We start from the raw sequence: 15,198 nt of genomic DNA on the forward strand, positions 1-15,198 counted from the left end.
ACGTCCAGCGAGAGCTTTATTTTCGTGGGTAAAGTTAAATGTCACGTAAAGAGTCAGCATTGGTCGGAGTCGTACCGGACTGGTACTGGCAAAGTTTCCCATTGACAAATTGATTGATGAGCGGGTTTCATAATGCTGGCTCTGGGACCTAACTTTCATCATTGTACTCCTATGTGTGCGGCCTAAATCTCATCTCTAATCAATTACGTGCTCGGGGAAACGTATTACATTTTCAATACAAAAAATATCGACTCATATAATAAGGATAATGGACGCAATAAATAGACCGGCGTTCACCGAAAAAGCACACAATCCACCAATAGAGTAATATAATAATATAACATAAAAGTTGTGATGAAAGGTTTTATTTCGATTTTATGTTGTAATTCCATTGAGCGCGTTCTATCTTCAAACCAACGAAAATCCAAAACACGTTTGACGCACAGTTTGACGCTGTCAAAGTCATGAGTAATTAACGCAGTTACGTGTTTTACCAAAATTTTGTACATGACAAAATTCTAAGCATTACTACAGGCATTTTCATATGACGCCAAATTAAGAACCATCCCGACCATATAGGTTATTCAGATTACGACAGCGCAGCCTGAGGACTAAAGATGCATGACACGGTACCACGTAACTCATTACTACATCAAGACAAAGGACTACATCCTTACTACATCACATTAATTTTATGATGTTTATTGCTTTCTTTCGCCGTCTCTTCAAAGGCAGTACCGGGAGATTTTACAAAGATTAATTCATCAAACTATTAGTTGTTTGCTTTAAATACAAACTGGTTAAATTAAGACTGCGGTAAGCAATTCTGAGCTAGAATCTGCCCCAAGTTTCCATGACCTGTTGACCCCAGGTTGACCTCTTTAAAGGTCGGTGAGAAGGGTTCGGAACTCCAACTTAGGTCGTAAAAATAAGTCACTTAGTATTGTGGAAAGAATGTTTTCGGGGCTTATATGTATTGTATAGTAATCTTTACTATAGTATATTTTTAGAGTCGATAAGACGGATATATATATCCAATTATTCAGATGGAGAAGACAACAATAGTCACCCATTGGGGTTCCACCATCCATCACAGAATTACTAAATAAACAGAGGGCAAAGTTGATACTGAATTGGAATTCCCTTGGCATTTTATTCTGTTTCTTTCTTTTGAGTTATTGTCGCGTCAAATTGGCCGATTTTTATTATTTGATGATATTTATATTTCTAAGTAGCATATTTTTCTTTATTACCATTCGGAGTTAGAGGCGTGTATGTTCAAAGGTTATAGAGAAAAAACTCGAAAGAACCCGACTGTTAATAAGGCCCCATTTATTGGAGCATACTACCACAGAATCAAAAGCAGTTATCGAATACAAACCTGACAAAGGATGTTTTTAAAGCTAGTAGTATTTTCAATAATTACAATGAATATTGCATCTTATAAATAACTAATACAATAAGGTTGAATTTCCAAGTCAATGCATGTGGTCGCTATATCGCCTGTACCTTTTTAAATGTTAAATAAAAACTCAAATGAAAAAAAAAGGGAAAAACAACTCTAGTAGTCTGGAACTCTGTAAAGTAACCTAAACTACAGTAGTCGAGACCCATTCAAAATTCTGACCAGCTCATAAGTTTCCATTCATGGGTATTTGTCCATGTACTTTTTCAACCTCGTATCTACCCAATTGAACCAAACAAATCAACACTCTATTTTACTTCACATAAAGTTGATTCTAAAGCAATTTACTGTGTCCAAATACAAGGTTGAGAAAGTACATGGACGTATTGTGATTCGAGGCAAGCCTAGGTAGAATTGACCTGTGAACAGCCCAATTAGGTACCACATCTCATAATATTCCAGCAAGTTAAATATTTGTACTTCGTATATAATATACAGTCACCAGCATCAATATCTGACACAACAAGCGTGCATAATTATCGGATACGACTCTATTTCCAGGGACGATAGAACGTGTCAGATATTTTTGCACGCTCCGCTGTGGCGAATACTAATTCAAATTCAAATTCAAATTCAAATGATTTATTCAGTAAATAGGCCGCAATGGGCACTTTTACACGTCATTTTTTTAAACTACCAGCGCTTTCGGAAAGACCATCATTGCCAAGAAGAATGCGCCGCAAGAAACTTGGCAGAAAGTCATTTTTTCATAAAAATATAATTACAAATAAAATACTTAAAAACTATATTATACAAAAAAGAAAAAGAATACAAAAAATAATAATAAAAGAAATACAGGGATGTATGGGGTCCCTTAGTTACAATACTAAACACTAACTATATCTAAACTATATCTACGTTCAGTGGAAGTGTAGAATGCTTCCACCGTCATAAATTTTAAAATAATAATAACAATAATTTAGTTCTGAAATATACATTTCAGGTCAAGTAACCATTAAGCTTTTGGATTTCGAAGGCAAGTTCACGTCTGCCGCCCCCAAATTAGCTCACACGCACTCATGTCATGCTCTGAAAGCAGAGCGGTACCGAGGGCATGGTATTGCTTCCGTTCCCATAAGCTCTATGGGATCGTATGGGAACGGAAGCAATACCATGCCCTCGGTACCGCTCTGCTTTCAGAGCATGACATGAGTGCGTGTGAGCTAACTTTGGGGGCGGCAGACGTGAACTTGCCTTCGAAATCCAAAAGCTTAATGGTTACTTGACCTGAAATGTATATTTCAGAACTAAATTATTGTTATTAAGAAGATACTAACTCAGATATCCGTATTGGTTCTGTCGAGCAAACCCTTGCGTTGCAGATAGTGCGTCTGGCCGACGTGTGGAAGACATGCAACAAGATCCGTGCCGCGGCGTTCCGCGTTGGCCTCAACCTGTGGGACTGGTACCGCCCGCTGGACCCCGAGGGCAACTCGCTCATCTCCGGTACGCTCCTGGCCCTTTACAGTCAAGTTCGTAGACTTGTGGGCAAAAATTTGATCAAAAATATCTGAACACGTTTCTACGTCGTTAACAACAGAGCTGTGTTCAGTTGTGATCCCTGACGCTATATTCATAAAAGTTTCATATAACTTATAATAAAATTGGAGAAGTATTTAGTATTAACTGCCCTTCTCATCATCATCATCATCATCATCAGCTTATATTCTACCCCAATGAGGTCCTGTCCTCGGCTCGACGTATTCGGCTTCCACCAGCAGCAGTCCTACACTACGTTTGCCGAGATGCGCCCGCGTTCCTGTACAGTTCTCTGTCTAAAGGAGAAGGACAGCCAAGTGGTTAGAGAACCTGGCTAAACTTTAAATATATATTTAAGTAGGTATTTATCTATTGACTAGCTTTTACCCGCGGCTTCGCACGCGTAAACTATTCGGTCTGGTAGTTGCAATTGAAATTTTCGGGATTTTACAAAATTCCCCTGGAAATTTCCAAAATGTATATCGTGGTCTTCATTGAGGTTGTGTTGTGAATAACTGTACAAAATTCAACTCTAAACCCAGTGCTAAAATTTCAAAAATTTTCCCTATCAAATTCAAATTCATATCATTTATTCAGTAAATAGGCCGCAATGGGCACTTTTACACGTCATTTTTTTAAATACCAGCACTTTCAGAAAGACCATCATTGCCAAGAAGAATGCGCCGCAAGAAGCTTGGCAGAAAGTCATTTTTTCAAAATAAAATAAGTACAAATAAAATACTTAAAAACTACAGTAAGTATACAATTAAAGAACAAATTACAAAATAATAATAACAATAATACACGGATGTATGGGGTCCCTTAGTTACAAAACTATCCCGTGGAAATATCGGGATAAAAAGTAGCCTATGTGTTATTCCAGAGGTCCAGCTACCTACATACCAAATTTCATGGCTCTAAGCCCAGTGGTTGTTATTTCGAGATTTTATCCCTAGTTATCCCGTAAGAATATCGGGTCAAAAAGTCACTTAAGTGTTATTCCAGATGTCCAGTTACCTACATACCAAATTTCATGACTCTAAGCCCAGCGGTTATTATTTCGAGATTTTATCCCTATCCCGTGGGAATATCGGAATAAATAGTAGCCTATGTGTTATTTCAAAGGTTCAGCTACCTACACACTAAATTTCATGGCTCTAAGCCCAGCGGTTGTTATTTCAAGATTTTATCCCTAGGTATCCCGTGGGAATATCGGGTCAAAAAGTCACCTATGTTTTATTCCAGACGTCCAACTACCTACATACCAAATTTCATGACTCTAAGCCTAGCGGTTGTTATTTCGAGATTTTATCCCTATCCCGTGGGAATATCGGGATAAAAAGTATCCTATGTTTTAATCCAGGTTATAAACTAACTTTCCGCCAAATTTCATCCAAATCCGTCCAGCCGTTTAAGCGTGAAAAAGTAACAAACATACTCACTCACTCACTCACTCACAAACTTTCACATTTATAATATTAGTAGGATTAGTAGGATAAACATATTTAGGTACATTTACCTAAATATGTTTATCCACGCGCGGATACCTACTAGCTTTGCTGTCTGGTCTGGGGCTAGGTCAATTGGTGTCAATTGTCCAACGAATTATTTAAGTCATTGGGTTCTTAAGTTTAATGTTGCTAATGTATTTGTACAGAGTCGAAGTTCGTGTCGGTGCTGGCGGGCCCGCTGCGGTCCGTGGTGGGGCTGTCGGACGCGGAGATCGCCCAGCTCGCAGACTACTTCCGCGCGCAGGACGGACGCGTGCTCTACCACCAGCTGTGCCAGCTCATCCACGGCGAAGGTACCGCCCAGCCGCCCAGCCGCCCAGCCAGCCGCCCGGCTGTCCGCGGCGAGCCTAGCGTAACCATCTATGGCGCTGTCACAGAACTAATTTCTCCTAATTTATTAAATGAGGCGTTACTTTTCGAAGGTCCATATTAATGAACAACACATTTCTTCCATAAACGTATGTAGCTATCATAAGGTCGCGGGTGAGCAATGTAATTGTTTCAGTTCACTACTATCTCCTTACAGAGAACCCGTGCATGTAGAAGTTACTCGGCGTTTGGCAATCAGCATTCTCCGCAATAAGTTCGACAATGCAGGAAACATCATAAACCCGGATTTGTACCTATTGTATAAGTCTGTAAGGACGTAGTGATTCGCACTCGTAATTAAATGAAATATGGTAATTTAAATAGCTAAATGCTTATTTTACTTGCTAATCCCTACGCAAATAGGTACGAGTAGCTGTAAAATTTCAGAGATATTCTAGTCTTACGGTGATTCTAATTCCGAATCTATGGGTCTGCTTGAACATAAAAATAATTTATTGTTTGGAGACTAGTTATATTTGAGTCGCTTAATTAGTACTCATAAATAAAATAAATAAATATCACGGGACAATTCACACCAATTAGGACATATTTATGATATTTTGGTTATATTTCCGCCGCCGGAAACCGTGGTGGCCTAGTGGTTTGACCTATCGCCTCTCAAGCAGAGGGTTCAAACCTCGCTCGCACCTCTGAGTTTTATCGAAATTCATGTGCGGCGAATTTCATTTGAAATTTACCACGAGCTTTGCGGTGAAGGAAAACATCGTGAGGAAACCTGTACAAACCTGCGAAGCAATTCAATGGTGCGTGTCAAGTTTCCAATCCGCACTGGGCCCGCGTGGGAACTATGTCCCAAGCCTTCTTGTTCTGAGAGGAGGCCTGTGCCCAGCAGTGGGGTGACGTATATAGGCTGGGATGGAGGTTATATTTTAGTAAAAAATACACACTTAAACGTTTAAAGTTGGCTAATCCCTTTTCCAGGCAAACCCAAGTAAATTCTACCTAGTTTTAGAATCGGAAATTAATTCTACTATAAAGTAAATCCATTCAGTAGCAGCCGGAAATTACCGCGAAGACACCTTTATCTACTCGGCGGCCGACAAGCCGTCACATTCACATCAAAGCACCAATCCCTTTTGAATCTGCAAACTTTTGACTGGTCGGAGAATGGTTTATTCATTTCGTAAAACGTCAATTTCTTGATGGTGGATTGTTAACTTGAATTTAAGCCAAAGTTAAGTGTAAAGAAAGAAGTCCCGTCTAATTCTGTAATTATTGCTAAATAACAAAATGTACAGGTATTTGTGTGGTTTCCCTCTCCAAACAGCTGCGTTAAATATGTTCATACAACGGTTGCCCAGTCAAAATATAGTTGCTAATATCGCTCGAAACTGGAAACAAAAGATCAGATTTCTTTATCTTTCTCGTTTGAATCTTCAGACGAGCCCCGAACGACATTCACATTCTCGTTGTACAGTCACGTAGATTAATATCTGCCACAGCAGAGCGTGCAAACATATCTGACACCACCGGCCCAAATAGTCGTACCTACTCGATATTTACTTATGCACGCTTTGTTGTGTCAGATATTGGCGCTGGTGACTGTACTTGTTATGTGCCGCTCGTTTGGTTTGAATTTTTTTATCCATAAAAGGAAACTGACATCTACCCTTTGTTTTTATTTCACTGATCCCGCGAAGTGCCGGTGGCTTAGCTTGGATACTGCTAGTGCTATATAAGACTGAAATTTTGCATGAGTAAGTAGATAAAGTTAACAAAGAGGTAAAATAAAATTTTGAAAAAATATTTTCACGCCGAAGTATTGTTTACTCAATTTCAGATTTCAGGCGTAAGTACCTATACTAGTTCATTAAGATGAGATTTCAGGCATATTGCTTCATTGGCATATATTATCCTTCGTTTAGGGCAAACAGCATTTAAAAAAATCTCATGTTTGTATAACGGCCTCATTAATATCTCACGTTTAAGGCAACTCTCTACTACTAAAGACAACCCTCCTTTGTGCAGTCGAGTAAAATGCGTCTGATATATGGCCTCTTAAACAGACGCTCGTGGGCTGTCAACAGCCGTAGGTAGGGTTGCCAGGTGGCCGAGACATCCGGGATTGTCCCGGAATTACGTGTCTTGTCCCGTGTCCAGGAATTGCATTTTAATGTCCCGGATTTCGACTACGAGAGCAGTATTGCCTTCCATATTAAAAATTGAGCCTGAGAAATGTTTTTGAGGTCCTTCCAAAAGACTTGCCAAATGACAAAATCTGGGGTCACTTTTTTAAAACGACCAATTGTAACGATTTTGTCAATTTGAAGAAAATAGTTGGTTTTGTGCTCGTATTAATATTTAACTACCGACCCAATTTGTAGCCCTCGAATTGACCGGGAAATGAAATGCATGTATCTGGCAGCCGTAGGACGTGCAATCTTGGATATAGGCCTCGGCCTCCCTCATTACGTTAATTGCATACGTGTCATTACAGATGCGGGCGGCCGCGACAAGACTTCTGCGGACTGCCTGCTGGAGGCGTGCCCGCCGCCGCCGGAGCCCGAGTGCCACAAGCTGGACCAGTGGCAGCTGCGCCGCCTCTGCTGCCTGCTCGCCACCATCGCCGCGCGCGAGATCCCGCTCAAACCCTACTTCCAGGACTATGAGCTGGTAAGCCTGCGTTTCCATCAGTGTGCGCGAGAAATGTGTTTTTTAACCCCCGACGCAAAAAGAGGGGTGTTATAAGTTTGACCGCTATGTGTGTCTGTGTGTCTGTCACGGCTGGTCCGATTTGAATGCGGTTTATTTTTATTTGAAAGCAGGTGTCCTAGCGATGGTTCTACTTAAAAAATACAACATATGTACTTTAGTTTCCTGTTAACCTTAGCGGTCCCCCGACACCGACGAACTTAGGCTAATTTTGCGGGAAATCAGCATAGTCCCCGCGGGATAGGGATAAACGAATTCTTCGCAGATGAAGTCGCGGGCAACAGCTACTCGTAGGTACTGCATATTTATTTTTTACTTTTTAGTTGTCTTTTTGGCGGCGTTTTTTTCGGGCGTTTTTTATATTTTTGCTTGCGTTTTTTGTGTCGGGGGTTTTTGTCATGAACCAAAAGGAACGCTTCATTTACCTCTCCTCGCTCCGCTCAGCTGTTTCCACCAGAGCGGTGCTGTGCGAGCATAGGTAAATTAAGCCTCTCCGGTGGCGAATGCACTAGTCCCAAAACGCGCTATTAGTCAATACACTCTAATTTCGAAAGCCCCTCTTCTCATAAGAAACTAGGCCCAAAACACCATATTTTCAAAAAGGCTCATTCTAGATTTACACGAGAACCATTGAGAACTAGTCCCAAAATACACCTTTCCCGAAATTCCTACCCTAAATTGTGTTCACCTGTAGGTGGCGTAATACTTCATTCTCATAATGCATAGTTCTCAAAACACTCTAGTTCCAAAATACCCTATTTTTTTTCTTTTATTTTCGAATGACATTAATAATAATAATTCCGGTTCCGTTACTTTTGAAACGGAAGTTATATCGGATGTCAATGCTTAGCGCGGCCACTGGATCCGATTCCGTTTCTGGTTCCGATAAAGCAAATTGAAAACATCTGGTTCCGCTTTCGGTTCCGATAAAACCACATCCGTTACATCCCTGCTTCAGGTGGCCAAGAACGACGGTCGCATCACGTTCGCGCACTTCGCGCGCATCCTGAACTACATCGGCGTGCTGGTGTCTGCGGAGGACTTCAACCTGCTCGTGCGCCGCTTCATCAAGGACTCCTACACGCTGGACTACGTGGAGTTCATCCGCGCCGTCGAGGCCGTCAAGAAGGAGGGCATCCGGGGGCTCGGCGTGGTGAGGCGCACCGCACTACACGCTACTTTGTCAAGTTGTCGATTCAGGCTTCGGAGACGTTCAAACGATTTGGATACACGTAGATTTTTTATAATTATTATTTAAATTATTGCTTTATAGCAAGTGCTATATGAACGATCAAAATACTTCTGCCGAACATAAATTGACTGCTAAACATAAAGCTACTTCATCATCTCCGAAACCCTTAAGACAGAAAGTGTGAGGTTCAATAGAACCACACGTCTTGTGCATACATATCGAAGTTCAAATTGTTTTGTCACCATGATTCATTTAATGGGGTTGGCGTATCAACTGCTAAGATGAACTCTGCTCACTGTATCTCTAAATGGGAACATACAGGAGTACCAGAATCCTGCAGCAGTGATCGACACGACGCTGCCGAAGCTGTCGCGGCCGGAGGTGGAGGCGGGGCTGTCGACGGCGCCGCTGGGGGCCTCCGAGGTGTTCCACCCCGCGCTGAAGCAGCCGCCGCCGCCGCGCCAGCTCATAGAGCTGATGCTGCGCGTGCAGGAGTTCGTGCTGCAGCGGTCCATCAGGGTCTCCGAGTTCTTCAGGGTGAGTTTACTTAACTTAGGGGCTGTTTCACCATCCATTGATTAGTGTTAACTGGCGGTTAGGTGTGATGCCGTATCTATTTGTTTTGTTCGAATAGACGGAGACGGCATCACATTTAACCGTCGGTTAACGCTAATCAATGGATGGTGAAACAGCCCCTTAATCTAAATAAGTACAAGGAATACGTACTTATACTTTTGGCGGTATTCTACTTTGGACGCCACAGTTATTAAGTAAGTAAGTAATTAGTAATTAGATAAGACTGGAACTTGAAAAATGCGAAATTGGTATCATGGTATCCAAATTTGCACCACGAGGTATCTTGAAGATTCAATGAGATTTATTTATGGCGAATAATTCATGGAAGTGGCTGGTTTTCAGTATGTTTCATATTTGTACTATTACTTAGGTATACCATGGTCTCATGCTCAGGATACCACACCACATCACGTCGCGCGCGATATTAGGATACAACTCTTACAAATGCCGCGGAATTCCCAGTAGTGTTTTCCAAGTTGGAAAACTTCCAACGTGTTGCCCGCCCACCACTGCAAGCGAACTGGATTCCGTCCAGCTAGCAACTATTAACTGCACAAAAGTCCACTGAATGAAGTTGATCGTTACGAGTTATCGTTCGCTCGCACGCGAACACTGGATTCAGTGAGCTCACTATCTGGTGTGTTTGTACTCAGTTTATGGCAGTTCTTTTGTTCACCGGTTTTCTCCGCCAGGATTACGACCCCCTGAACAGCGGGCGCATCGCGCCGCAGCAGTTCCGACGCGCCATGGATGCCATGGGGCTGGGCGTGGTGCTGTCCCCCGAGGAGGTGGTCTGTGTGATGCGGCACTACCTCGATCCCAACGACAGCCAGCGCGTCTGCTGGCGCACCTTCGAGGATGACTGTGATCAGGGTATGCTCTTATTTAGGATGTAAAAAAGGTCATAAGTTTTCGGGCCCCAAGATTTCAGACGCTTTCGCTATGTCGTCGGCTCACCTAGGCCTGCCCATTACCACTTGAAGTTACATATTTTTCGAGCTACGACAGTGATTATAATTCTTTGGCAAATTTCCATATCTCGGATTCTATCGCGCGAAGATACTTCTAGCATAAGCTCTCGCCACTCCATAGCTTGTCGGTTGGCTTTGAGTCTGTCCAAAAGGCCAAAAGCCAAATTATTCTCCAATGATAAAAACCTCTCGTTACAGTGTTCGCCGTGAAGGAGCTGGAGAAGCACCCGGAGCTGCAGCCGGGCCCGTCGGCGGCGGCGTCTCTGCCCCCGCGCGGCTCGGCGGCCGAGCGCGGCGGGCCCGGCGAGGGCGAGCTGGACCTGGCGCAGGCCGCGCTGCTGCGCGTGCGCGCCGCCACCAAGGAGCGCTCCATCGACCTGCGCCCCGCCTTCGGGGACCACGACGAGTGAGTGCCTACATTCTGGCTGGAGGAAGAATATTTTGTTTTTGATCCGCTTGAGAAGCTTCGACCTGCGCCTCGCCTTCTGAGACTGAGTTTCCTTTGATCTTGATGAAAACTGATAAATCTCAGCGACGAACTTGCTTCACAATGTAGACTGCTGAAGTTGAGGCCGGCCACAAAGCTACCGATTTTGTTCTACCCATAGATGAGTGTGTAGTGGGTTCTACTTACCTACAATAAAACAGAAACGATTTGAATAGCTAGAATGCAATACAATGTAAAATGTATCCCTCGTCAAGTTGTTACATAGGCATCTGCCAACCGGGTTAGCAACTTCGGCAAGAATTCCCAGTCAACAAGCTATTTACAGCATCGCCGATCAGAACATTCTGGCTGGCCGGTGTGTGTGTAACGATGAACCCGTGTTCGATGAGAACGAAGCAGAATCAGTCTGTGGCCGACCTACTGCACGCGGCGCTGAATGCGGACTCATGCGTCTAACGGTGTACATTACATACGTCTTTCGGTTGACGATGGCGATGGATGATGTAGTGTTGTCGTGTGGCGTTGCAGACACAACAACGGGCACGTGTCGCGCGGGCAGCTGCGGCGCGTGCTGGCGCGGCTGGGGCTGCTGCCCACGGCGGAGCAGGTGCGCGCGCTGGAGGCCCGCTACCTCGACGACTGCGGCTTCAGCTACACGCGCCTGCTGGACGAGCTGGAGGAGCGCCCGCACGAGAGCGCCACCATCGCGCCGCCCAAGCCCGCGACGCGCACAAAACGCAAGGAACAGGACCCGCTCGAGACTGACATCGTGCAGATACTCGCCAAGATCAAGGGGAAAGTGAGTGCTTTTTCGTTGAAGTTATTGACTGATCAAGAGTTACTTTGCAGAGATCAATATTATGAAACCTTTCACCTTACTACTCAGCTGTACCTTTAAACGAGCAATTCTTGTTCGATGAAATTTACGTAGGGGTTTTCGGGGATGACAAATCGATCTAGCTTGGTCTTATCTCTGGGAAAACGGCACTTATTAGCGAGTTTTAGCAAGGAAATAGTAAGGCATCACTTCATAAAGCTTGTTGAGGCAATGACCCAAATGAAACGTGGTGCGATCTATCTGTAGTGGTGCGCAATGTTGTTGTGATGGCCGTGCATCGACCAGGTGACAGGGGCCATAACCATAACATTGATTTGTGCTTCGTTTCCTGCCGTGAGCACGACACAGCCCGTAAAAATTATGTTTTTTAAACTTATCTCAGTCACTGCTTTATCTTCTAAGGGATATAAACCACTATTTAATATGATAGAAGCGATAGTAGTCGCGTCCGAAATATCGGGAGCTTATTGAAGTAGAAAATACGTCGCACCTTCAAAATTAAACTGAAATAATTCGAAATTTTCTCATTTTAAAATTCAACCATATTGTGTTTTATTTCAAGTTTATTTTGGAAATATTTCGAGTTATTTCAGTTTAATTTTAAAGGTGAGACGTGTAATGATTAAGCATGTAGACAGTTCTGATGTTTACGGTGGGGACTGGTCTCCCGGCAGATGGTCCGCGAGGGTCTGCGCCCGTTGGACTTCCTGCGGCAGTTCGACAAGAGTCGCGAGCTGGTGATCCCGCGCGCCGACTTCTACCGCGGATTGGCCTCCGCCGGCCTCTCGCTCTCGCCGCTCGAGATGGATACGCTCATGGAAGTGTAAGCTATCTACCACAGCATCAACTCTAGAGGGCACTCAGTGTAGTTCTAGGGCAGCTAATACGTAACCTATAACCCGCCAAGCTTCTACGAGCCCAACTGTAGATTTTCAACTATTTTGACTTACCTCCTAACAACCTAAATACTTTCGTGCTGTTTATTTGCAAGTAATACATTCCAACCAGTAGCCATATTGTCTAACGCGCTGATGTCCGCGATCGCATTCCTCATTCGTTCTCCCCTCGTCATATACAGTGTGTCACACGGAAGTGATGAAAACTATACTTTTATTTAAGTTCCAGCCAAATAATCTCAGATTTCAAGTAATCGTGAGACGCATTGTAATGTAAATGATAAAATGCTCGACTATATTGACAATGCGTGCTTGCCGTCAAGCACCTTGTCACAATATCCACCAGTTCGTTTTATTCTGGATTGGCGTGGGCTTAAAACTGGTACCAAAAACACCTTCATACCGCTGTTGCATTAGTATTTCAATTTTTTTGTTCAATTTATCGAAAGTAACCAACGCCGTAGGTACTTTTGGTGCCGATTTCAAGCCCTGGACTTGAGTACCGCTCCGCCAAGAGCGAAACGACAAAGAAGACAAGACTTGAGTTGATTGTGATGAGCAGGTTCGCGGCGCCGGGGCGGCGGCGCTACGTGGAGTACCAGCGGTTCAGCGACACGGTGGGCGAGAGCCTGACGCAGGGCTCGCTGGAGCGCGCGCCGCTGCTGGAGCCCCTCCCGCACGTGCCCACCATCGACTCGCCGCTCAACTACCTCAACTTCGAGGAGCGCAACATCGTCTCCATGGCGCTCACCAAGCTCTCCAAGTTTCCCGACCAGCTGTCCAACATCCTCGAAGTGTTCAAGGTCGGTGGCTGGCTCTCCCCTCCCCTTTGTTCGACTGGATGTATTCACTGCCGGGAATGCATTGCGTTACGTAGCCATACATCACATATCTTAGCCATACGAGTTTCATAATTTTGATCGAGGCCGGCCTTAGCCATTTAGGCGCCCCGGGCGAGTAGTCACGCCTTTGGCGCCCTTTTAGATACGATAGGTAAGCGGTAAAATGACAGGTCGTGTTTGTTATTGTAGACAGAATACTCATACTCACTCCTTCGACTTAAGTCTATAAAAGTTAATACGCTGAGTCTAGTTTTCGATATTCAAATTACCCCGGACCTAAAGTGTGGAAAATGTGGTTTCAGTTAAATATCCTTAGATTTAGATATGTTATAGATTTCATTAGATCTAATATCATATCAAAATACTTTAGATCCGGGGTCCTTTAATTAAGTGGTTGAGTTAAGCTGGCGCTTGTAGTGCCTGGCGCCCCGGGCAACCGCCCCAGAAGAATTGATATTTTGGAACGAATGGCTTGTAAAACGGCGGACATGTTCAGAAACCCATCTAAAGTATCTGTGAATGATGTCTTCAACCGGATGATGCTGTTTTACTATATGGTTGTGCATGGCTTAATTATGTGCTTTAGGACATGGATCGGGAGAACTGCGGCACGATCCCGCGCGTGTCGTGCGAGCGCGCGCTGTGCCAGCGCGGGCTGCTGGCGCTGGTGTCGGCGCGCGAGCGCGACCTCGTCTACAAGGCCTTCGGCTACCGGCGCGGCTGCGGCAACGAGGTGCGCGCCGTCATATCAGCCGTAGGACGTCCACTGTTGGACATAGACTTCCCCCCATAGACCTCCAGCTGCTTCGGTTGGAAGCGGCAGCTGCATCCACCGTGAGCAACTTGGCTCGTGGCTTTAACCAGGCCATCCGTCCATCGTTGGTGGATGTCCTACGCTGCGCTTGCCAATCCGCGGTCTCTCATTCAGGAATCTTTCGGCCCCAACGGCCATCTGTTCTTCGTACCTACCTACTATATTATGGCCTGCCCATTCGGTACCTACCACTTCAACGAGCTTATTCGCTTCGTCCTCGTCCTCGTCTTTGTGATGACTACTAGGGGGCTACTACGAAAATCGAAGTTCGTATTGTATGTACTGTTCCTCTCACTCTCGTATAACATAATATGACTTACTCATGACGTTGTTCCACCGTCCGCATACATTGGCCTACAAGGAGATCCCAATTTTCCCAAAATTATGACTCCTTTTCCAGGTTATTTATATTCGTTTTGCGAAGCCCTTATAAAAGAAAGTAGCGTCTGTAGTAGCTCTAGATAATAATATGAGTGCAGGGACAATCCTGCGATAGCAGTTTGGGAACTCCATTGCCTAGGCTTATTCCTTTTATCCACCCTAAGGTTGATACTCGGAAACGCGTGTCCGTCTATCCACCCTATAGACACGAGGTTCCACCCTCAGGGTGGATATACAGACACCCGTTCATCCACCTTAGAGTGGCTGTTTTAGGGTGGATAAACAGAATAAGCCCTGGCCTACAGTATATTATACTCTCCGACTCTAGGCGGATAAAGGCGCGTTTCTATAATCCTTTCCTCGCCACGATCACGGTCTCACGTCGATTGGATGTAACTAGTTATAATTATCAATTGATCATGTTGTCGCAGATAAACTACCGCGCACTGTGCAACGCACTGGACGTACTCCACGCCACGGCCAGCGCGCAGCCCTGCTGAGTGCAGACTACAGCAGAGTACAGATTACCGAAAAAACATCGAACTTTGTGCTGTCCGCCGTGTATGTCCTTATGTACTGTCGTTACTGTACCGTGCTACATATCTACTGTATTAATGCTGTTCAATAAACTACTGGGTTTTTCGTATGATTATTTAATTTTAGCTACGTTATTGCACATAATGCAGGGTATAGTGGGAAGCGGTAGGTATACGCTCTTTTGTCGTACCTAAACCAAAAGGTAT

The 15,198-nt window shown here is 44.3% G+C and overlaps 1 protein-coding gene across 1 annotated transcript; it reads left to right on the top strand.

The window, feature by feature from the left end:
- Positions 1-432: 432 nt before the first annotated feature.
- LOC141434523 (uncharacterized) lies at positions 433-15,097 on the top strand. The gene is made up of 13 exons (XM_074096946.1): positions 433-629; positions 2,788-2,911; positions 4,602-4,748; positions 7,283-7,458; positions 8,456-8,650; positions 9,011-9,226; positions 9,958-10,138; positions 10,435-10,642; positions 11,213-11,483; positions 12,197-12,345; positions 12,981-13,221; positions 13,847-13,993; positions 14,887-15,097. The coding sequence occupies exons 1-13, from the start codon at positions 618-620 to the stop codon at positions 14,953-14,955; spliced, it is 2,136 nt and encodes a 711-aa protein (XP_073953047.1). The 5' UTR covers positions 433-617; the 3' UTR covers positions 14,956-15,097.
- The last annotated feature ends 101 nt before the right edge of the window (positions 15,098-15,198 follow it).

Source organism: Choristoneura fumiferana, chromosome 13 (genome assembly GCF_025370935.1).
Source record: "Choristoneura fumiferana chromosome 13, NRCan_CFum_1, whole genome shotgun sequence".
In the NCBI taxonomy this organism is placed as follows: Eukaryota; Metazoa; Arthropoda; class Insecta; order Lepidoptera; family Tortricidae; genus Choristoneura; species Choristoneura fumiferana.